Genomic DNA, 24,795 nt, shown 5'->3' on the forward strand with positions numbered 1-24,795 from the left:
AATTACTTATCTAACTCCATTTCTTCTGAGGCAGATATTATTTCTCCCTGTGTTATACTGGCCTCCACCATCCCCCACAACTATTTTTTTGTTTAGTAGGCTTCCTTGCTGCAAAATAAAAAACCCGTCTGTTCTTCATATTTGTGTAATGGGGGGGGGACCATTTCGTAGATTCTACCCTTGGTGGTTTTGGATGTGGGGGAGAGGTCCAAATCCGAATTTGTTTGGATGTAGCCAGGGGCAGAATTTCCTAAAGTAAAATTGGGGGGGGGGGATATAAATAAAACTGGTTTTCCTGGGGTTTACTTCCATATTAGTGTACCTAAGACTACAACCATACAATAGGTACACTACGGTGATTAAAACAAAATAAAAAAATCCATGATGCTGATTACTAGGACATTCGTTCCCACATTTTCCCAAGGTGCTCAGGGAAACATACAATGCCTCCCCTCCTTCATTGTATTTGCACTGCATTGTATTTGTATTTGTATTTGTAAGGTAGTGAATGGCCCAAGGTCACCCTGAGAGCTTCATTGCCAAGTGGGGATTTGAAACTGGGTTTCTTCAGCATTAGTCCAGCACTCTGTCCCCTGCACTGCACCGATTCTCTTACATGCAAAGCAGGATATGTTCCTGTGTCCTTAACAGTTAGGAACCCTGGAAGCTGCCTGAAACCAAATCAGACCATTGGTCCATCTAGCCCAGGGAGCAGTCTTTCTCAGACCACCCTTGCCCTGCCAGGGATTGAACCAGAGACCATTTGCCACTGAGCTGGTTGGTTAGAGCATAGTGCTGATAACGCCAAGGCTGCAGGTTCAATCCCCATATGGGATACCTGGACATTGTTGCATTGCTGGGGGTTGGATTCTACAATTCTATGATTCTTCTACTGCCCTTCCCCTATAATAGTTGATGAGAAGAAACGTAACCAGGTACAGCATGGCATACACCAAATTTCCTCTTTTGCACTGAAGTCCCGTCGTCTATATCAGTAGGCACTTTACTACGTGGCCTGGGTGGGTCGTCATTGCTTTCAGACTCCCTTAAACAGGGTTGCTGTGATGCTAAAACAGTGGTTTTCAAACTCCTTCCTCTGGGCCACACTGAATGTTTCTTAATGGTAAGAAGTACACTGGAAAGCAAAAAGCAATGCAGATGCATAGGAACATGAATCATTCCCAAAATACAATTACAAACGAGCCTCTTACATATGCACCTTAAGTATGTATGCAAACTCAGTGAGAGGTGTGAACTCGCTTTTGCCGGGTAATCTCGTTTGTATTAGAAGCCTTTCTCTTTTCTGATCCTTCATCAGAGGTAAAAATCCCTGTTCACAGCAATATGTCGTGGAGAACTGTAAAAAAAAAATAGCTAATCTTCTTGAAGAAAGGCATAAATACTTTTTTAGGTTTTATGTATTTTATATTTTGATGCTATGTACTATACCACACTAAACCTGTCCTCAAATCTTCCCACTACACTTGCCATCCTCTCTTGCCACACCAATGTGGCATGCCACACCTTTTGAGAACCACTGTGCTAAAATGTTCCTGCTCCTCCTCTCGATGGAGAGGAGCATATGAAAGCAGCAAAAGAAATAGGATCGTCCCATCCCGGTATTACTTGTCTCTCCTTGATTTTTGTTTCAGTACTACTACTGCCTGAATAGCTGACTCATGTTAATAGCTATACTGCCTCTCGTTCTCCTTCAGCGTATTGCCCTACATTAAATCTCAATTTGCTGAGGGATAACTTCTTCTGATCATTCCAGAGCTTCTCTCTATTCTCTTGAGCCATTGCTCCTTTCAGAGGATGGTGATGTGTGAATCTGATAACGCAGAGTGCACATTGTTCCCAGGTTCTTAATGAAAACAGAGAACCTAGCTCCCAGAGCTAATTCCTCAGAGAACAGGATCAGACTGCTCCTCACTTGGGAGCTGTACAGCTCACCATTATTTCTCGTTTATAACCTGTCAGCTAATCTTTATGCTTGCTGTGATATTTCTGTGTGGGCCAGTGATGTGCATATTTAAGAAAATGAAGGCCAGAACTGCAAGGATGGTATTGAAGAGGGAGGATCCAGCATCAGATTAGCATAAGAAACTCACTGCGATCTACCCCACATCAACTAGTTACAAGAGAGTTCTGCGAGACAGATAAAATATAAAGTTATCAGAACTCCAGAAGCATTCGAGGTGTGCAAGTTTCCTCCCTGTCACAGCATCAGAGCTACCATTAAATAGGCAGCTAGAGATGCCTTTGAGTAGTCATGATATTAGCTGGTGAATACATTCTGATGAATACATTCTGTACTCCTTTGTATCAGGGACCATTTTGTTGTGTAACTTGGGGTCACTTCCGCATATTTTAGCTTCAAAATGCAAATATCTGCATTTTCAAAATCTGAATTTCAGGGTTTACAAAGAATTTCAGCACCTGGGAAATTATCTTTGTTCATATGAAGTATCGTACTAGACTTGTACAAGATGTTATAAAGGACAGGTGCCAATTTCTTATGAAGAAAACTCAAGTGTTTATTTAAGACATCGTTTTCCAACATGTTCCATCAGTATCCTTATGGAAAATTTTGTACTTGTTAAATAAATCGCTTATTATCTGATTTTGCTTTTGTGAGATTGTGGGGGAGGCAAAGCAATTGGGGTTCTGCCAGATACTGAAGCATGTTACAGGGGTTCCTGGAAACACTCATTTAGGATATCATACTATAAGAGCCTCTGACTGCAGAAACTCCAGCAACCATCTTGATAAATCCTTTCAGAGATTCTCTTTCCCACATTGCACTAGCTGACAGATGTCCCCACCGCCAAATATTAACTCTCCATTCTAAGACAGTGCTGTTGCATATATTTTTTTTACCACAACATTAAATTTATTTGGGGGGGGGAGCTGTTTTCACTGCTGCTGTTTTCCCTGTTTGCGTTTCTCATGTTGCACTAACTCGTTCTCTTTTTTTATGTCAACAGAAACATAACCTGGAATAATCTAGCAATTCCGGATACACACTGTTCGAAACCATCTGAAGAAGGTTACCAGTGCCCCCCAGGATTTGAATGCTTGGACCTTGAAGAACTAGGGTTAAGCAGGCAAGAGCTGGGCTACAGTGGCTTTAATGAGATAGGTCTGTTTATCTGATTAAAATCTATTATCAAAGCCTATTTTTAGATTCTTGTAAATCATCTAGGAGGAACTTGCAGTAGACAGTTTGTGAATGTGTAGGGCGAAGGGCTGTTGATGCTGTGGCTGTCCTTGTCTTTTATAGACCTTTTGCACTCTTCCTCCAGTTGGAGATTGCTTTAGGAGTATTGTCTCTGCAGTCCATCTAATGCTATTCATGTCCTGATATGCTAAGGGTGACACCCTTTGTGACCTCAGTCGCATGCAGTTTTCTCTGACAAAGTGCAGCAATTTGTACAAGGCTGGAAGGGGGCTGGCTTCTTAACATTTTCTCCTCTAGCCCCTTTCTACTAAAGCCACTCCTATCCTCCCAGCTGCTTCCCTGCCCTGAAGGTAGGAAAGATACAGAGCTGTAGCTTGGGGATGTCTTGTTATGGTTTGGTCCTTTAATTAAAAAGGTTTGACTTGCTTGTCTTACTTTCGCAAGCATGAATGTTCAGCAATGAAAAGATGGTATGAGAAATGACCCTTAAAGAGCACGTAAGCACAAATTCATGTGCACAAACAGAAGTCCATATGGTTAGAATATTTACATGCAGATGCCAGTAGGTTGGTGGGGGAAACACACAGTGTAAAAAAGACTCACCTGCCCCTCTCCTGGCACTTCCAGAGTGTTACTCTTTCGTGCAAATTTTTCATACATTCGGGTAGATTCTGGTAGGTGCCTTTTGTGCAGAAGGGTTACACCAGGCTTCCACAGCATCAGCCTCCACATGTTTTTGGCCTACAATTTCCATTATCCCTAGCTAGCAGGACCAGTGGTCAGGGATGATGGGAACTGTAGTCTCAAAACATCTGGAGGGCCAAGGTTGAGGAAGCCTGGGTTACACCTTCATAACCAAAGGCAAAGAAAGCAGGTACACTGCAAAACAATAATAATATGGCCATAGCAAAATAGGATGCAGCAAATCTTTTTCAAAAATCAGACACTGCGCTAAAAAAAAAAGTGACAGAAAACTACCATGGGAAATGCAGCATAACAACCATTTGACAGTGACATTGTATAACCTCAGCAATTTTTTGAAAACAAATCGAGATGATTGCTCAGTATGCACTTCATATAGAAGCAGTCCTTTTGTGTGCTCGCATGTGTGTGGTTTGGATAATCAGACTTGGGGTATGTAAAGTTCTTCCTTTTTTTGGTTTGGTTTTTGATCTGAGCTCCTTTTCCCTTTGAAAAGCCTTGCATTTTCTGCAGAGAGTCTCTTTAATAAATGAATAACTGACATGTGACAGGTGCCCTAATATTTCAGATCGTATTTCATTTCATCTCCCTTCCTTTCTCTGCCCTTTGGTGTATTATGATCGAGTCTAGTTTAGTTCAATAGTTTTGATGACTGCGTGCATTATGGAGCTAACTTCTCAGAAAGATTTCCTCGTACATTAAGTATGTGACTGCATTTGCGCAGATTTCAGAGTTTTCAGCAGGTGATTCAAAGACGAGTAGATTACAGAGGACATGAAAAGCAACTTGAGACAGGAAATAAAAAGGATAGGTCAGGTGGGTATGACCGTGTGATTACATTTTCAGTGCAGCTACATGCTGGTTCGAATATAGCACTAACTGAAACTTTAGTTTTGCATGAATGGAGAAACATGCTGCTGCATGTTTAGAAAATCATGCCAGCTTTGCTACTCCTCTGCTCTTGCTTTACTACTAGGAGCCTAGCCATATTTTGGCATCACATGGGAACTTGGGCTCATGGCTTTACTCACTCCAACCCAATGACCAAGCTGTGATCAAGAATATTCTTGGTTTACTGTGTATGGTTTGTTTGGGAGAAACAAAGCCTGAGCCTGGGTTTGCACCTAACACTAAGCCAAGCTTTGGCAGAGTAACAGGAGCAAGGAGGAGTGAAATGGCCACAACTGCCCACCAGGACATGTGCTCATTTACACTTAGCCATGGTTTGGCTTAGCATTATGGGCAGATGAAGTCTGTACAACTGCAGAACTGGGTTTAGCTAATACAAGTAATCACAACCCAGTGGACTATATTCATTAATACAGTAGTCTTTGCTGATTTCTTTTTAAAGTCTGTTTTCCTCAGATATATCACAGAAAATAATTCAGCATATGTAGATTTGGCAGAATTGTGGGATTGTTAAAGTAGTTTCCCCCCGTAAAGGTTTACTGACAAAGGCACTCAGAGTGTTTGGTGCTAGATTTTGAAGAACATTCCTGAGTTTTTTTTCCCCCTTTACAGATGTACATTCAGATGAGCTGCACATTCAGATGTACATTCAGATGAGCTGCAGTGTGTCTTCTCTAACTGCAAGGCCTTAAGGTGTTAGAGGTTGAAGTGTCCCCACCAAGTGCTATTTAAATTTATTATTTGCTAGTAATATCTGACAATGCTTTTCTGACAACATTTTGTGGGGGGGGGAGGGTTGAAAAATAAGTATTTTATCTAATTTCATGAGAGACAAATTATTCATGTTTCTTTACATCAAATTGTACTAGGGATCAATAATACCCCAGCCAGATAGTGGGGTATAAATGACAACAGCAGCAGCAACAACTGTTGTTGTTGTTGTTGTTATCCCACAGGTTTATAATATTCCTTTATAAACCAGAATTTCCAAAACATTTTTTGTGACCTGTCCTCTCCTACCCCTGCCCCTTCGTAGCTATCATTTTGTGCAAAGTGTACTAGTTCAGCTTTTGGGGGTCACTCTGTTTGCAAGCAACCTGCACCCTCACCTTGGCCGGTGGCCAGATTTCAAAGTAAGAAAGGACTTTTGTATTTTCCTTTGTTCATAGAAAGATATTTGCAAAATGTTCTGCTATGCCCTCAACACCTCTGGGGCATAATGTCACTGGCCTTCAAAAGATTCCGATTTGATGATCCTTGCAACTTGTGTGTGATATGTTTACTAAGATCTTTTCATAATGCTTCATGCTATGAAAAAAATATGTTACAACTGATGGCCAATTACAGCCATTCCTAGAAAGATTCCAACTAGGCAGTATGCACCTCAAAGTATGGCATAACATTCCGGCTGTGCAAAGATTCCAAAACATGTTTATGACACAAACTCAAATGGGAGGGAATGAAGGAGATGCCCCAGGAGCTCTATATCTAGGCCAGATGCTGCTTGAGAAACCAGCGACACGTTTATTGGGTTTCAAGTGTAATTTTAACCCGGGTGGGGAATGTTTCCTAGTCAGAGGGCTGTATCCCTTATTGGCAACTCGCCACAAAAATGTCAGCAGTTTCTACACATGCACGGGCGTGTGCACACACAAAAACACATTTCCATTATGCATCCAGAAAAGCAAGGAAAATTGTCCCAGTTCAAGGACACGTTTTTACCAGGCAAAACACTTTGAAGAAGGTGCGGAGCAAAGTTGATGAGGGATTTGGAGAGGGGGGTGTTCCCTGCCTCTGGAATGTCACCAATGTGCCAATAGTCTGGGCATTAGAAGAAGAAAAAACTGATTGTGGTTAGCACACGGGAGCAGGAAGGGGCAGAAATTTTACCAGAATTCCTTACCATGAACCCAGAAGTCTCCATGGTAGCAGTTTTGGTTTTCAGTATTTGCAGCTCGTAAATTACACACCAAAGAAAGGAAGAATAGTGGCTTTTCTTTCTTCAGTGCATAGCAAGGTGCAGCAATCTCTGTCCACAATTCCTAGCCTAGAATCATCCTCCTTTATCGCATTAAAAGTAAAGGTGGCATGGTCATCTTTGAGCAAGTAGTCAGCACATAACTCTGGCTTGAGAGTAGACTAGCGGTGGGAAACCTCCAGCCCTTGGGCCTTATTAGGCTGGACAGAGGTCCTACTTTGGCCTGCGAGACCTTTCCCCCCAAACCACACAGTGGGGCAGGTAAACAAAGTGTGCTCCGGGTTGTTCATTGTTGGGCATGACTTGTCTTTTACATCTTTTAAATCAGGTGCCAAATGCAAACCCCATTTGGATGGGTTCAACTCAAGAACTCCCAATCAGAGGGTGAATTTGTTTTATTTCACCAAACTTCTTACTGGTTCCATATCTATATCCATATATCAATCTACTATTGTTTTTATTATGTATGTTCAATTGTTATATATTTCTATATTTGTACTACAAGCCACTTTTTGAGGATTCCCCTAGAAAAGGCAGTGTAGAACTAAATAGTTATAGGAGAGCCTAATAATAATAATAATAATAATAATAATTTATTTATGCCCCACCCATCTGGCTGGGCTTCCCCAGCCATTCTGGGTGGCTTCCAACAAAATATTAAAATACAGTAATCCATCAAACATTAAAAGCTTCCCTAAACAGGGCTGCCTTCAGATGTCTTCTAAAAGTTTAGTAGTTGTTGTTCTTTTTGACATCTGGTGGGAGGGCGTTCCACAGGGCGGGTGCCACTACCGAGAAGGCCCTCTGCCTGGTTCCCTGTAACTTGGCTTCTCGCAGTGAGGGAACCACCAGAAGGCCCTTGGCGCTGGACCTCAGTGTCCGGGTAGAACAATGGGTCGGAATAAGGGCAGATGAGATTGGGATGTTAGTGTTGTGGCCAGCGCTGCAGAAGCTGTGTTCCACTCGCGCAAGGAAACTTCCCCTTCCCCTCCCTATGCCCCCCCAACCCCCTGGAGCAGATTATGAGTATGCATGGGGAAGATGCAGGGGAAGGAAGAAATAACAGCTTCCCCCCCCCCCCCTGCTCTGGAGGGTAGGACTCGAACCAACGCCTTCAAGTTAAAAGAATGGAGATTCCAACTACTGTAAACATCCGAAAAAACTTTCTGACGCTAAGAGCTGTTCGACGGTTGGAACGGTCTCCCTCAGGAGGCTGTAGACTTTCATTCCTTGAAGATTTTTATGCAGAAGTTGGATGACCATTTAGCTGAGATTCCTGCATTTCAGGGGTTGTATTAGAAGGCTCTTGGGATCCCTTCCAACTCTACAATTCTATGATTCTAAGGATAGGAAGAGGAAACTGTTGCACAAGTGGAATGCAAGCTTAGGATACAACCCTTGTTTCCTGACCACTGAATCAGATTCATCAACTATAAATATTCCTGAGTCTGACACAATAAAGATAAAGGAGGTGGGATGGTGTGGGAGCATCACAAAACTTTGTGATTTTTCTCTTCATTTTCCTCAGCATTATTTTAAGGCCTAAATGTCTTCATGTCTATACTGCACTTCAACTCAGCCAGCCCCATGCTGATTTATTTAATCACTTGTTTGCAGCCTGTAAAGTGTATCATTCAGATTGATGAATCCAGCATGGGCTTGTTTTTTTTGTTTCATTTGTGACTGGAAAAATTCTGAAGGTTTGGGACTTTGATTTACACTGGGGATAAGATAAAGAACTATTCATATAATCCTGTCACAGCTTTAATATCTCCTGTTTTACAAGTGAATACCTCTGCTTTGCCTCAACTATCTGTCTTTAATTTTTCTTTTCCTATATTCTACCCTGTGGTGTATTTTATTACATTGATACAGTCTCTTAATTATACTTAATTTATTACATGCCTCTTCATTTTATAGACTATCTAAAATAGAGTCAGTTTCAAGGACACCAGTAGTCTCTTAAGGGTTGCTTGCTTGTATTATGACGTGACAAATTCTTTTATGTGGCTGCTTGTTCTTAAATATGTTATTCCTCAGTGTGGTTCAGAAGAGGCTTTGCTCATGCATTACTTTGTTGTGTGTGGTTGTCTTTCCTCCTTGGTCATGCCTCATATCACATATAGATAATGTCTGAATTTAAACATCACATGAAGTCTTTGTGATACTTTGGGCAGCTTATACTGCTGCAGAAAGTGCCACATTGACTCAGCATTTGGGACATTACTAAGCTGAAATTGCATAGATAATGTGGGCCACAGGTAACAATAACAACAACAACAACAACAACAACAATAACAATAATAATAATAATAATAATTTATTTATACCCCGCCCATCTGGCTCAGTTTCCCCAGCCGCTCTGGGTGGCTTCCAAGAGAATGTTAAAATACAATAATCTATTAAACATTAAAGCTTCCCTAAACAGGGCTGCTTTCAGATGTCTCCTAAGAGTCTGGTAGTTGGTTTTCTCTTTGCCATCTGGTGGGAGGGTGTTCCACAGGGCGGGTGCCACTACCAAGAAGGCCCTCTGCCTGGTTCCCTGTAACTTGGCTTCTCGCAGCGAGGAGAACCGCCAGAAGGCCCTCTGCTCTGGACCTCAGTGTTCGGGCAGAACGATGGGGGTAGAGATGCTCCTTCAGGTATACTGGACCGAGCCATTTAGGGCTTTAAAGGTCAGCCCCAACACTTTGAATTGTGCTCTGAAACGTACTGGGAGCCAATGTAGGTCTTTCAAGACCGGTGTTATGTGGTCTCTGTCGCCGCTCCCAGTCACCAGTCTAGCTGCCACATTCTGGATTAGTTGTAGTTTCCGGGTCACCTTCAAAGGTAGCCCCACATAGAGCGCATTGCAGTAATCCAAGCGAGAGATAACTAGAGCATGCACCACTCTGGTGAGACAGTCCGCAGGCAGGTCGGGTCTCAGCCTGCATACCAGATGGAGCTGGTAGACAGCTGCCCTGGACACAGAATTAACCTGCGCCTGCATGGACAGCTGTGAGTCCAGAATGACTCCCAGGCTGCGCACCTGCCCCTTTAGGGGCACAGTTACCCCATTCAGGACCAGGGTGTACAGACTGGTTCTGTGTTGCCCAGAAGGCAGGACTAGAACCAATGAATGGTAGTGATAGGGAAGCAGATTTCAGAAAAGAGAAGCTTCCTAACAGTAAGTGCTGTCTGACAGCTTACAAAGCTTGTGGGCTCTTCTTTGCTAGAGGTGCCTAAGTAGAAGCTGGACTTCTGCCAGGGATGCTATAGTTGCATCCTACATTGAGAAAGATGTTGGGCTAGATGACTTCCAATATCTCTTCCAGCTCTTTAATTCTGTGATAGAGCCAGTAAGGTGTGATGGCAGTGTGTTGGCATTGACCCATGAAAACTAGAATTTGATTCCTCCTTAGCAGTCTTCCTGCTCAGAAATTCTTTGCACTGATGATACATAATGGGATTGATAATCAAATTTTCATTGACATGGTTTTTTTGTCAATTCTTACAACATTTGTGTAGGAAACAGAGAAATCTGTGCATATGCAAACATGAAGGCTGCTTCATTTGTCTTAGCAGGTACCTGTACTGTGTACTTTAGAAACATAACATGAGGTTTCTAGAAACAGTTATATTAAAACAATTATTTGATACATAGCCATTGAAATGTTGGTAGAACTTGGAGATGTGGGCAAACTTGTGGGCAGCCATGGAACCTGCTTAGTGGCTTTGGAGAAGACACAACAATTTCACAGAATTGTTAGGTGTAAAATGAGATGTTCCTATGTACTTGTTTGAGGGAAAGAAGCCAATGCAGTGCCGAAATAATGTACATTGGGCTTGTTTCTGATTCTCTGCTGCTTGGATCTGTATTAGAAGACTAGGATAATGTTTAGAAGTCCATTCCATTTCTTCCTTAGCATTTCTAACATACCAGAACCTGGAGCAACCCCAGCACAGGTTTTACTTAACACTCTTTTTCCGTACACGTGGCTGATCAAGCAGCCACGAAAGATTTTCGTCGGCCTCCCTTGTAGGAACTCCCTGATACTAAAGTTATTTTAGTAAAAGTATACTCTGTCTTCTCTGCATTTTCCTTGGTCCCTAGAGAATCATACACTGATGTCTTCAAGAAGCAGCTCTCCATTCCTCCCCACCCCTAAAAAACCCAAAACCATTCATTGGCCCATTTTATAATAGGCAAGTTAACCCAGAACAGCATCCACACTCCCCTTCCTTCCATTTTAAATGATTATAACCAAATATTAAATCTTCTAAGTACATAATTTAATTCAGTAGATATGTTCTCACTCTATAGAGCACCTTAGTTTTGACACAGCAGCTATAACAGCTATCCATTCTTTTATTTTATTTTAAGTTGAGTACTTAGACAGTGAGCAAACTTAAGTTTTTTTTTAATTACAGTATTATTAAACAAAATAGAAAAATTCTGTCCAGTAGCACCTAGAGACCAGCTGCATTTGTTCTTGGTATGAGCTTTCGTGTGCATGCACACTTCTTCAGATCGTGCATGCCACACGAAAAGCTCATACCAAGAACAAACTCAGCTGTCTCTAAGGTGCTACTGGAAAGAATTTTCTATTTTGTTTCGACCTATGGCAGAACAGCACGGCTTACCCACCTGTAACTAGTATTATTAAAAGGTATTTTTTGTAAATAGGCTTATTTTACTGTATGAAGGGGTACTACCCCAAATAAAGTAAAATGTGTCAGCAAATATGAAAATTTGGGGAGTTGGGAAAGTGAGAATTTTCAGAGCGTATCCCAGAATTTACTAATTGATTGCCATGTTGATCCCAAATTAGCTGATGCCTACATTAAACAAGGCAGTCAGGTGAAACTAATGTGAATAGATTAGTACAGCTGCCTTGTAGTGACAGTCAAAAGAAACCTCTACAGCTGTTTAAACAGGATTCAGTGGAACAGAAATTCCATTGGCATTCCAGACCATTTGGTATTGACTCTCACCGGATAAGTAATAGAATCTCAGCTGGAATATGCTGCTTTCCAAGTTCGTCTCATTTCCTGTCTCCTTGTTTGTAATCAGACCTTTAATATGGGGAAGTTTGGTCATGAAAGGACTTTGATCATAACATTAAGGTTGTCAGGTTGCAAACTAGAGGTTAGTTTGCTTAGTTTTAAATTGACCAGTGAACGAGGAGATGAAGCAGCCCCACCTTCTTTTGCCCTTCTACCCACCTGTTTTACTCTTCCTACACCTGAATTTCAAAAGGGTTGGAGTGCAGGTGAGAAACTGGCTACTTTGTTTTCCTGCTTCCTTCCATCCATCCATCGATTTAAAAGATAGAGAGCGGATCGCCTGGTTGCAGCCAAGCAGCAGAATTCTGCATGAATGTTTATTTCAGTGTAAATGATTGGGAAATAATAGGCGTGTGCAGAGAATGAATTTTGCAACATAGATGAAATTTTGAAAAATGCATTATTCTGGATTAATGGTTTCCAGACCTATTCTTAATCCAGAGTAATGCACAACCATACATTGTACAAAGCCTTATTTAGAGACATCTATTCCAACATACACCAATAAAATAAATGTTTTACACACACTATAATAGCTCTGCTGCGTCTAATAGACTTGTCTGTAGGCTTGATTGAGTACATTTAATCCAAAGAATGCTGAGACAAGCCATTTCTGTTTGCTGTATTGTCTGAGCTGTGTAACTCAGCCCCTTCTGCAGATGAGCACAAACAAAAATGCTGATTGTATATCCTGATTTTTTGTGGTTTGTGGTTTTTTATTATTTAAAAAGTTACCTTCCTTTGTCACTGCTCATAAAATAAATGACTCCTTGTCAGAACACCTTGGTAAGGTATTTGCAGCTATCTATTTATTAAGCCAGCAGTGTCACAACTGGAATTAGGTATTGCTCAAATCAAGAATACTCATCACAGAAGCCAGATGGGCGGGGTACAAATAATAAATTTATTATTATTATTATTATTATTAAAAAGGTGGCCAGGTGCGAATAAGGACTCTGTGCAACCTAATCTGCTCAGAGGTGGACTTACCACAATTAGTCTGGGTGATTTTTTAAAATCACATCATCATCATGTAATTTGTATGCCACTTTTCCATAGTTAACCATGCTCAAGAAGGCTTATAACATTAAAAGGTTTACCTAATTACATACATAACAAAAGTATCCAAAAGCAATAAATACAACAAATCAAAAATCACACAACCATAATTGAACAATTTCCACATTGATCATTATAAGATCTAAAAATGAAGATGCAAAAAGTACTGTATATTCTGTCCTATGACTACTTTTTAATCCAGGAAAATCTTCTCAAAAGTCGGGGGTCGTCTTATACACCAGGTGGAGAATCTGCGGTCGAGTATATCTTAAACTCTATATTTTAACTGGAAAAGTTGGGGGTCGTCTTATACGCCGGAAAATACGGCAATATCAATAACAGCAGCAACTTCCCCCTTGCCCAGCAATACCACAGCCTGAGAGTCTATTCAGCAGCCTCAGCTTTTGTAGCTGGAGTCAGTCAGGGCCCCTCCCTCCTAGGGCAGGTGGAAAAGGCCAGCAAGGTAGAATGCAGATCTTCCAGGACTGACAGCCACATCCCTAATTTTTCAGCTGAAAAGTGGAACAGGGAATACGAATTCAGTCATCGCTATCCTGCAAAAGAATGTATTTTAACCAGTGATATGATGGCTTAGTTGTTAACAGTACTTAAATGTGAGAGATAATTAGTTTCTCCCAGAAAGAAATATAAGCTGTTCAGCCAGTCTAATGATAATTTGCCGTCTGGATTTCCGCTGCCCTTTGCAACATTTCGTAGAAGCATAAGAAGCTGTCTTGTACCAAGTCAGATCATAGGTCCATCTTGATCAGTATATTAATTTATGCAAAGTGTTGTCACATATATTTGTGAAAATAACATACAAAAATGCATTCTATTGGGGGAAGTTGCTTTGCAAAAATGTTTATATTAAGGGAAATTGCATAGACACATGTGTACATTAAGAGAACATCATGCTAAAATGCTGATCAATTTTTGTAAGGGCTTTTTTAAAAACATCACAAACTGATGTGTAAATGTAGAGAACTGAACTTAAGATTGGAAAAATGAGAAACAACCTCCCACCGCCCAACCCTGTCTGTCCCACATTTAGCACATCTTCCTGAAACACATTCTTTTCTCAGTTACATTTAACCCTTTGACACTGTTTTGTCTGTGTTGGGCACAGCCCACCTAGGTCTCTTTTATGATGTACCCCTGGGAAGTCTGTAGTTAGAGCAGCAACTAGATTTTGTCTAATTTCTTTGGAAAGGTGAGACAAGCCTTTTTCCAAGTATATGCTTGGCAGTGACCATATCTGCTTCCTGATATTGCAGAAAGCTCATCGGGAGAGCAGACAACTTTTTAAAGAGGGTAAATTACCACAATCGGGGGGGGGGGCATACAAGCAGGCACACAAATGATAAGAAATGGAAGCTCATTAGAGCCATCATCCTTAATGAAGATGAAGAGAGAGAATGTCTGGAAAGTGCTGCTCTGGACAAAAAACAAAACAAACAAAATTGCCCCATAATCAGGAAATTAATTAAGAGTTATGTGTTTTTGAGCACTGCATTTGCTGTGCCTTGAATGGATTATAGGCTCTGGAACAAAGGGGTGCTTCCTGGGATGTGAATGACTGTAAACGTGCAGGTCGTGTGGTTAAGATGCCATTTTAATTTTCCATACATCCCCTCTTCCTGTTTTCCAGATCAGGGCTGGATAAAACAGATTTTACAATGATTAGAACTAAAAAAAAATCTCACAGAGGTCTGAATATGCTAATGGAATTTAGAACTCTGAATGATAAATTAATGAGGCAAGAAACTAATAATATTGTCAGTTCAAGAAACATTGCATAAGGGGAACGCCTCCCTCGTTCTCTTAGAATGGCAATGGCGCCCTCCTGATAGGTGAGTTCTGACTGGAAAAAAAGCCCTGAGCCCAGACATGATATAGGGATCATAAATAAACATTAAATAAAACAAGAAAACAGCAGGATAAAAGTCAGTTCAAGCAAAAAATAAAACATTTCCACAAGAAGGGTGGTAAACTTTTATAATGCCTTTCTCAGAGAAGAATTAGTAGGAAAGTGCGTGCAATCAGTTACATGTATAGTTATCATAGGCAGGTAATGAAAAGCAAAGACTTACAGTTTGTCAACTTTTTAATTTATTTATTAAAGCCACAAGCTGAATTGTGACACATCTGTTTTATCTAGATTCACTGACTCTTGGATGGGATGTCTTTTGTTAGTAACTATCCCATAGCAGCGGAGAACAAATAGTATTTCTCAAGTTTCTCCACATGCATTGTTGCCCCTGCTTTTAATTTGTAAATGATAATGATAATGATAATAACAATAATTTGCCAGTGCTCAGGATAGGAAAGAGGGTAGTGATCAGATGGGAAACGCATACACAGTTGTTCTCAACCATGCAGTAAATGTAAGAATATAGATAACTAGTACATTAACCCCGTTAAATTAATGGGCGCTAGAACATATGTGGTCAAACTGTTGCCCTAGCAACATCGGGAACACGCGCAGAGCGTCTCTGCGCTCCAAGTCCCAACGGCTGTCCGTGGGGCCCATGCGCAGTAGCGCAATCCCACGGACACAGGCACTGGACGCAGAGACACTTGCACTTTATTATATAGGATGACCAACTGGGGCAGAGCCTCTTGGTCAGCAATCCTCAAGTGTCAGGTTTTTTAAAATATATATATATATTTTACAAATGTGTCTGTATTGTCACCTCTGGTGTGTGGGAAGGTATGTTTCCCTTGTGCTATGTAGAACCTATACATCGGGGCTGGTATGGACCAGCAGGCTGGACTTCCTTTCCAGTGCCAGCCTTGATGAAGTTAACGGACGTGCTTGGAAAGTGATCTGGTCTGGAGTGTGTGTTACATTTCCATTTCCTCAAAGATCACCCCCCAGAATGGAAATCTTCTCTCCAAATTCCCTGTTAGGTAGACATAGCAGCATGGAAAACAGGGTTGGGGGACTTCATATATTGTTAGATTCCAGCTCCCAGGGTTTGGGATGATGTACCGTGTTGTTGTCCTATTTTCAGTACTAGCGAATGAGACTCTTCGTGGAAATTGTGGGTTTACCTTGATTAATTGAAGTTTTTCAGTCTATTAAGGCTCCAGCTGGGCAAGTGCATAAAGCTATTAGCTGTAATTTAAAGACAGAAAGAGAGAGAGATGGAAATAAAGCATGAGCACGGTATGATGCCATTTAATGTCTCCTATACATGCAGGTTGCTTATTGACGATCCTTCAGGAGTTCACTTTGATTTTTATTATAACTATTTTTGCTCTTAAGAGTCATCAGCTGTTTCTCAAAAACCAGGGCTGTGAACTTTTAGGGGAGGCCCCATTGATTTTGAGAAACATTTTCACACTCCTTTTTATCAACAAGCAGATATTTTCCTGTAGATAAAAAGCCGAGTAATCAATATTAGAGTCTTTCCTTAAGTGAGCGGATTTATTTTGAGACATTCTGAATGGTATTTTGAGGAAACTTGTTTTCCATACTGGCTAAAAATGTAATTCAGATATATTTATATGCAACAGCTTTTTCTTAAGCCGTGCTGACATATTGAACTGTTTGATTCCTTACCCAAGAAAATTTTCTTTAAAGGCATAGATGAAGAAACATAAAAGGTCAGAAGTTGATGCTAACTTTTCAAATGTAGATATTGCATCCAAGAACAGTCAGAGTTCAGATTTGACTGGAGTAGATATGGGAAAATTCCTCTCCTGGGTGTGCTGAAATATTTTGCATTTCAGAAAGATCAAAAGTGTTCCTGCTGAAAGGAGACAAGCTTAAATGCGTGGTTTAAATCAGGAATGTTGGGACTTGGAATTGCTCTTCCCATTTTATCTGGCAGTTTTAAAGAAGCCACTTGCCAAAGGCATTGGCTTTTCTCTTTTAAGAAACAGCCAACTGGTAAATCTATCAGTTCTGGTCTTTACAAAATTGTTTTGATAACCTATATATAACTGAGCATGAGAAACATTCTTACAAGAGTGGGAAGAAACTGATGTTCTATGATTTAGCAGCTAAAGTTATTTTCACAAGAAACAAATCTGCTCACTTTAGCCAAACACTCGAGACCCAAGATCCCCACATTTAAAATGTATAAGCCTTGAGAAGACATCTGAAGGCAGCTCTGTATAGAGAAGTTTTTTTTTAATGTTTGATGTTTTACTGTGTTTGATGGGCAACCCAGTCAGATGGGTAGCATATAAATAAATTATTATTATTATTATTATTATTATTATTATTATTATTATTATCAGTATTAGTATTAGTATTGATATTGGTATTATTAATGGTTGGGCTTTTTTGGCAAAGCTTCCTCCCTCTAAAATTGGAGGAGTAAGAATTCTCGGGGGGGGGGGAGTGAAAATTAATGAAAAAATGCATAGTTTGCTCCAAATGACTGCTGTTTAAAAACAGTAATGGACCTATGGAGAATGAATGGAAGAAATTTAAGGAATATTTAAGAACTCATGCAAAAATAAAGATTTAAGAAAAGAGCAGATAGAAGAATTAGGCTACAGTTTGGAATTGTATAGAAACAGAAGAATAAGTTTAGCAATATTTGTTTTAATATGAGGATAGGGTATTGCTACAGATGAGATACAGTGTACGTAGAAGGAGAGGGTGTGAGGAAGTCACCAAGACAATGTAATAGAGGATGTGAATGAATTTATGATATGTTTGTATTGATGTTGTTTTTCTTTTTTGTTGTTATTTGTAGTGTGTTGTGTTAGTTTTTGTGTTTTTGTATTTTTATAATAGAAAATAAAAAAAATTATAAAAAAAACAGTAATGGACCTAATGGGTCACACTTTAAAACTTTCACATTCATGTAGTGTGTTTTGGGTGTTTGTCAGCAACTTGACAGATTATTGGAGAAGATGCTTGAATATTTGTTGCTTCTTACAGGACTTCAGTGTGTATTTTTTTACTGATGTCCCTTAAGCAAAGTGCTCGTACTTTATATGAGACTATGAACTACTTCAAAAAGTTTATCTGCATACAGTATGTTTCAATTATTCGTCCCGCCATTCCATTTGTAGTGAAGGCTGTTACTATTTTATTTATGTATGTGTGTCTATCTTGCAGTCAGAGAGTTTGACAGAAACGATATATGTTGGCTAACTTCCTTTTTTTTTTGCAAACTATCTGCATATCTAGCATAAATGCTCTTTTTTTTATTTACAACGGGTGACATCACCTTAGCTCTGTCAGACAGGTAAAACAGTTAGGCTGTAGTCACTGAATCTCTTTGACTGACAGATTATATAAAACAACAGTGAATTACGTGAGTTTTCCCAAAGCTCTGTATGTGCATTCAGGTTTTCTGTTTGACAGTGACATCCATCACTACACCCATTGATTTTAAGTTCAACATATTTTTTCAATATTTTAGTATTGCTCTAATTTAAGAGCAGAAATGTCTCCAGATTAAACACCTCTCACATTCGCTTGCTTAAAACAACACACTGTTGGTTTCTTCTTCTTTTCTTTCAAAAGAAATGAATTTCTACTGGCTTTTGTTATTATTGTTTTGTTTCTAAACTGTCATTCATTTATTAGGACTAGCTAATGGTTCCATTCTAGCGCTGCTTACACACAACAACTAGCAGTGCGTCTCCATCCTCATCAGAAGATACATTCAGCCAATTCATAATGATGGTTGCATATCTACATAGACATTTTCATACACTTCAGCAATATGTGGAATCTTCTGCATTGCAATGGGCGGATGTGTGTTGCTAATATAAAATGCATTAACACTTTCAAAATGTTAAGCAGGGCTTTTCATTGGTACAAAGTGAAAAGATGTCTTCTCGCCCCTGTCGAAAGGCCATCCTTGACTCTACCTTCTAAAAGACACAATCCAAATGTATTTATCACAGACCCTTCCGTTAAAACTAGTCATCAACTAATCGAATGAGAAATACGCGCTGCTGAGACTTGGTTAGCGTAAACAAATGGGATTCTGATGAACATCTCCAGATACAGTTTTATCGTCTGTGACCTTGTTTTTGGAGAGCTAGTTGCCTAGGCAACTCAGGCCTCCCTCTGCCCATCTCACCACGGAAAGGGCACTTCCTTCAATCCCTCCTGAGTACCATTCCCATGCATATGATTGCCAGTAATCGCATGTTGCTTTTCCGTAACCTTTAAAGTCCTAAATGGCCTTAACTGTAGTTACCTCTGTAAATGTCTCCCCTGTTATCAGACTGCTGCACACAAAGATTCTCAGAGGAAGCTCTGCTCAGAACCCTTTCAGCATCAGAGGTCAAATCGGTGGCGACAAGGGATAGAGAACACTCCATATTTGGAAATTCTTCCCCAGAGAGGCTTTCCAAGCCAGTTCTAGAAACTGGCAAGCACATTTTTATTTCAGTAAGTGTTAGGAGACTGAGATGGAGAGCTATCTATTGCTGTTTAATTTAGCATGCACCTGAGTTTTTCCCCCCACAGAGATTATGCAGGACATTTTTACTTGAGTAATTCCACCAAGAACTGGATCTTGCACAATCTCATTGTATCAATCAATAAAAATTTATTCGACCGTCAGTCAGTACACAATCATTATCCATACAAAAAGTAAAACGTCTAAACATCTCAAGGAGCTTAACACTAAAACATACAATGAGAAGTAGACTATACATTTAGACCCATGTCAATACTGTCAATTTTAACCTTACAGCGTTTAAGGGCCAAAAAAAAAAAAAGAAATTTGGCCACCAAGAAAGTTGTGGTACCAGTGAAATTGTTCAACAAAAACAAAACCTGTCTTTCTCTGTCTACTAGGCTAAATTGGCCTAGGAGTGGAGCTATAAGTTTTTGTCTAAGATCTGCATAAAATGGGCAGGTCAAAAGGATATGTTCAGTTGACTCAACCGCTCCCTGGGCACAGGGTCAGGATCTCTGGGCATATGGAACTCCCCTGTATCTTCCCCACAAAACTGCCGATTCCAGAACATTTAACCTGGCAGCTGTGAGGAGTCTGCGGTATTCCACATAGTGGATTTCCGCCAGATAAGGAGCTGGTGAAATCTGGAATATCTGATCCCCCGAAAACATCCCAGTTTCACAAAGGCAATATCCTCCTGTCTAGCAATGTCCCTCAGTCTTTGAGAGCTCACAACTTTAGCTCGACTGAATGCCATACACTCCAGGAAGAGATGTGACAGTCCGCAGGTCTGCACTTTGTTTAAAGTCTCTTTTTCCTACGATGATTGTAAGTCATCCCTCAGTATCAAGGGGGGCATGCCCACCGGGTTAAAACATAGTTTAAGCCATAGCCAGAGTTTTGTCTTCAAGGCCACATATCAAAAAGCTTGCCAACCCACCTCTAGTCTCATGACCGCACCCGCTACAGACGGGGGGGGGGGGGATCCTGAGAATGCAGTCTCATTGTAATGAATGGGAGCTGTGCAAGAGCAGTGCCAGTTTCAGATTAGACGGTCTCTTGGACCTCCTTAATCTGGTGCACAACATGGAAAGAGAAATCACTCATTGTTCTTTACATTTTTTGGTACTCCTTGGAACATGCAAGTGATTTCACTACAAAATCGAAAATTCTTTCTAGTAGCACCTTAGAGACCAACTGAGTTTGTTCCTGGTATGAGCTTTCGTGTGCATGCACGCGAAAGGTGCTACTAGAAAGAATTTTCGATTTTGTTTTGACTATGGCAGACCAACACGGCTACCCACCTGTAAGTGATTTCACTGTTGAAGTGGTCTGTCTTCCTTGGGATCCTGGTAAACATTCTCAACCTTGACACCCACCCCCTGGACTGGGCAATAGGAATGGCACTGCTCATTTTTCAATATTATTTACAGAGTAGAAATTCCTCTTGACTACAATCCTGTTGTGTATTGATTCAATGGTTTTTATATCTGTGTTACTATTGTCTGTATTCGCATTAGGGTAAAGTAACTGCCTTCCTGTTCCAGAAGGAACAGCTACTATTGGGTCATTTAAGCTGCTGTATTTGGATCCTCAGTCTTATTGGTTTCCATCAAAAGGCAGCGTTGTGATTGCTTGAAATTGTTCCCTCCAAAATGTATCCCTTTCGAGCAAGTTCCCTGTCCCTATAAATGTAGCTTCCCTCTCTGTGGCCTGAATAAAACTTTCTCCTGCTTACTATGTCAGAGAGCTGAAATCACTTACTGAAATCACTAACCCCACGCTACAACAAATCCCAAAAACAATTTCCAGGGAGTGAACCCCATTGAACACAGCAGACTTCCCTTTTGAGTAAAAACACCTAGTATTCTACTGAAAGTGACTTAAATTACTTTTGATTAGATACCCCCCATTCGCTTATTCTATTAATCACTTGGTTCCCACGTCTTATATTTAAATAAATAAGTTGGTCTCTCGCAAGGTCTTTAACTGATTAATAATAATAATAAACCCAGAAAAGAAATGCTTCCATTGTCATCAATTCTGAATATGTGTGTGTTGTGTATATAATGGTGCCCCGCTAGACGAATGCCTCGCTAGACGAAAAACTCGCTAGACGAACGGCATTCGTCTAGTGGAAGCTACCCCGCAAGACGAAAAAGTCAATGGGGCTGCCTCGCAAGACTTTTTTTTTTAGCGCGGAAACCTCCGCGCTGCATTGCCGCTTCGCTAGATGAAAAATTCGAATTATTTTCGTCTAGCGGGGCACCACTGTATATATATATGTATATATATTTATATGATCTTGATTTACAAAAGTGTGTGCAATGTCTCTCGTATTTTTTCCATGTAACATTTATATATTGTGCTAAAAGATTTTACTTTTGAATACAATGAGTACTGGTAATATAACTGCAATAGCTAATGCAGACATTCAAATATGATTAGATAATTAGTACATTAATACTTCCACGGCCTAAGGGTCACCAATAAATCTATATAATATGATGGTGATTACAGTGCTAGAGATTTTTTTAAAAACTGGTGTGATCTTCGATATCAGATCTTAAGGACACTGCTGTATTGAAATATGATCTGTTATGTATTGAAATATGATCTGTTCTGTCATCAGGGGCCCCGGAGGTTAATCAAAGCAAACCTGTTGAATAAATGGTAATTGAAAATACTTTTTTTTAAAAAATTATATTCAGGAACCTTTAAAAATAATAGCAAGCACTGTTATTCTCCTGGGTAATTAGGTTCATGAGATCATAGCTATCGCCAATAGCAATTACGAAGAATTGTTAAGCAAGGATACTTGTCAGGGAAAAAAGGAAGTTTCTAGCAGAGTCCTCTGCCTCTTCTTAGATGTGTGAAAAAGAGCCAGCATTGTATTGTTCTAGGCATAATTAGCTTGGTTGGGGGAGGGCCAGAAATCATGAGGAACCATAATATCGGTGACATGGAAATGTGAAACAAGTGCACTTTTCATATTCGAGCTCTTAATTAACTTTGCTGTTGAAATGGTGGATGTATTAGCATTGTAAATTATGCTGGGTACTTTGTGCAAAGTGGAGGAAAATTACGAAACCTCAAACTTCCATAGTAGATCTTTTGGAGATCGAGTGCTGTGATAGACACGGCTTGCCTTTCAAGAAACAACAACAACCATGCAACAAATAACAAGCATATTTTACTTTCCCCAGAAGAAAGTAGAAAATCAGATGGGAGCCCAAAACATCTGGGTTGCACCTGGTCCCCAAAGGCTTATTTAAATAATCTGTCCTAGGAGGATTTCGCCCTGCATGGACTGTTGCAAGTCCCTCCTCGTCCCCTCAGCAGCCCTTTAGCTGTGTTTGTAGCCACACACAAAAATGGCTAGAAGCTGATGAGCTTCCTCATGTTGTTCTGCTGTGGCAGACCAACAGCAGGTTTGCTTTCTTTTCTGGGTTTCATCTTCTTGCCTTCATCTCCTCCCTCCTTCTCCCACTTGACAGAACCCTTTATTGCAAGCACTTTGGCGTAGTCCTCTTATGCTGCTCTGTCCCCCCCCCTTTTTAATCCTTCCTCCCAAGTAGCAGGTGGTACAAAATAAGCAATTTATGGACTGAAGCCTTTTCTCTCCATCTACCTAGCATATGCGCTCTGCACAGTATTTAGAGGGAAAATGCCCTCATATTTTGCATTCCTTGCTATTCTGTGTGAACGATCCAGATGGTGCAGCATGAAAGGTGTGAACAATTCTTCAGTTCACTGAATCCTTTTCTTTTCTAAACTGCCAGTGGATGCATGAAGGGATATTAGCACCAGGGAAAGGGAAAGGAAAGGGGAAAAAATAGTATTGACTATTTACCCACACAAGAACCTCCCCCGATCGACTGCCATGATACTTTCCAGTCCTTTTTTACTTTGGGATTATTTGCGAGCTGCCTGACAAAATAACAATTCCTTTTAAAAAGAATGCTCGCTGAAGCAAGATGACCAAAAATATCGCCGCGGATAAAAAAGCACTGGAGATGGTGCTGCTGTAAAATATAAGTGGACACGGAGATTGAAGCATGGAAAACGTTTGCAAGTAATTCTTGGTAACGGAACGAAAACTATTTCAGGTCATAGACATTGCCTAAGCATGGCCCCAATTGTGCTTGCCCCACAGTTCAGAAAAGGGGTGTTGGTATGTTGGAAAGTTTCAGAGGTGGAAAAGGAGACCGTAGCACAGAGGTCCTCCAACCTGCCGATAGAGGCTTCCAGTGGTGTCCCTAGGTAGCTGCCTCAGTCTCCAAGCTTTCGTTTCTTTTATTTAAAAAAGCAAGTCTCCAGTCCTCCTAGAAAGAAAGCTGTGGAGCAAAATATGAAGATGCCTTAAAAGAGATTTCTGTGAAATGACAGTTGTTTATATATTTTTCTGGTACTGAGGAATGTTTCCTATTGTTATTAGTCAGCTAATAGCATAACTGTGTGTGTGTGCATGCAAGAGAAAGAGATATATCCATAATAAGGCCCAACAGGACATAAGGGTGGTTGTTTCTCTAATGTGCTATGCCGTGCTCCCTCATAGCAGCCATTTTGTGTTATGGCATGCCTCTTACACGGCTGCCATTTTGTGAGTTGTACCCAGCACCATCCCTGTGCCCACTAGTCCAAAAATGTTGGTGACCCCTGCACTAGGATGTTCAAATGAGGAAAGTTTTGTGTAACTAGGGTGAAGTCATTCCCTGCTTTATCTGTCTCTCTATCTATCATCTATCTATTCATTTTTCAAAAGTAGTTGGTGGGGAGGCTAATTTAAACTGCTGCCACAGTAGGCCTATGTGGGAGAATTTAACAGTTTAAGTTCGTGCTGATTCTCCAATACAAATTGTCCACTTTGGAGCTACTATTATAGAAAATAAATAATATACATATATTTCTGTATAGCCTGCCTTTCACCAACGTGTCCCAGCCAGGGTACATTACACACAGCTTGGGATACCAAATAAAACTGTCGAGATTAGCAATTATAAATAACAACCAGTGCCAGCAAAAGCAGTACGGCAAGGGAACTTCAGATCTCATCATCTACTCCCAAAAGTATTTTGTGACGCACAAAGGGGAGAATGGAAGTCCAGGACATTCCTTGGAATCTTGTTTTTTATGATTTATGCTTGATATATCTCTAAAATTTTAATTTGAAAAACCAAATAAATAAATTTGTTTTAGAAAAACCAAAAAACCTGCTGTTGAAAAGCAGGGGGCCAGATGTACTTTGACTGGGAGAGCATTCCACAATTTGGGGGCCACCACAAGAAAGCCCTCACTTGCACTCCCACCCTGCAAGGTTCTCATGGTGGAAGAACTGCCAGCAGGGCCTTCTCTGCACATCTTAACACTCGGGCAGATCTATATAAGATAAAGCAGCTGTCCAGACATTTGGGCCTCAAGTGAAGAGGGCTGTGCCCCTGCCCATACCCATCAAAATCTTGGACCACTGCTAATCCCCTACTGTGGTCTGGCATGACATCCATAGGGCATCTTGGAGAAAAACTTCCTGATGTGTA

The 24,795-nt window shown here is 40.5% G+C and overlaps 1 protein-coding gene across 10 annotated transcripts in view; it reads left to right on the top strand.

Annotated features, from left to right (window-relative positions):
- The window catches only part of NALCN (sodium leak channel, non-selective), a 181,009-nt gene that overhangs the window by 39,419 nt on the left and 116,795 nt on the right, over positions 1–24,795 (top strand). For 7 of the 10 annotated variants that reach the window (XM_033147806.1, XM_033147807.1, XM_033147798.1 and 4 more), the window contains one exon: positions 2,988–3,142. The exons of 1 other annotated variant lie outside the window; for it this stretch is intronic. In XM_033147806.1, coding sequence (XP_033003697.1) covers positions 2,988–3,142 — 155 coding nt within the window. Of the gene's footprint in view, positions 1–2,987; positions 3,143–23,920; positions 23,952–24,795 lie in introns of those variants that run through there. 2 more of the 10 variants (XM_033147805.1, XM_033147803.1) reach the window with 2 other exon arrangements.

This window comes from Lacerta agilis, chromosome 4 (genome assembly GCF_009819535.1).
Source record: "Lacerta agilis isolate rLacAgi1 chromosome 4, rLacAgi1.pri, whole genome shotgun sequence".
Taxonomy (NCBI): domain Eukaryota; kingdom Metazoa; phylum Chordata; class Lepidosauria; order Squamata; family Lacertidae; genus Lacerta; species Lacerta agilis.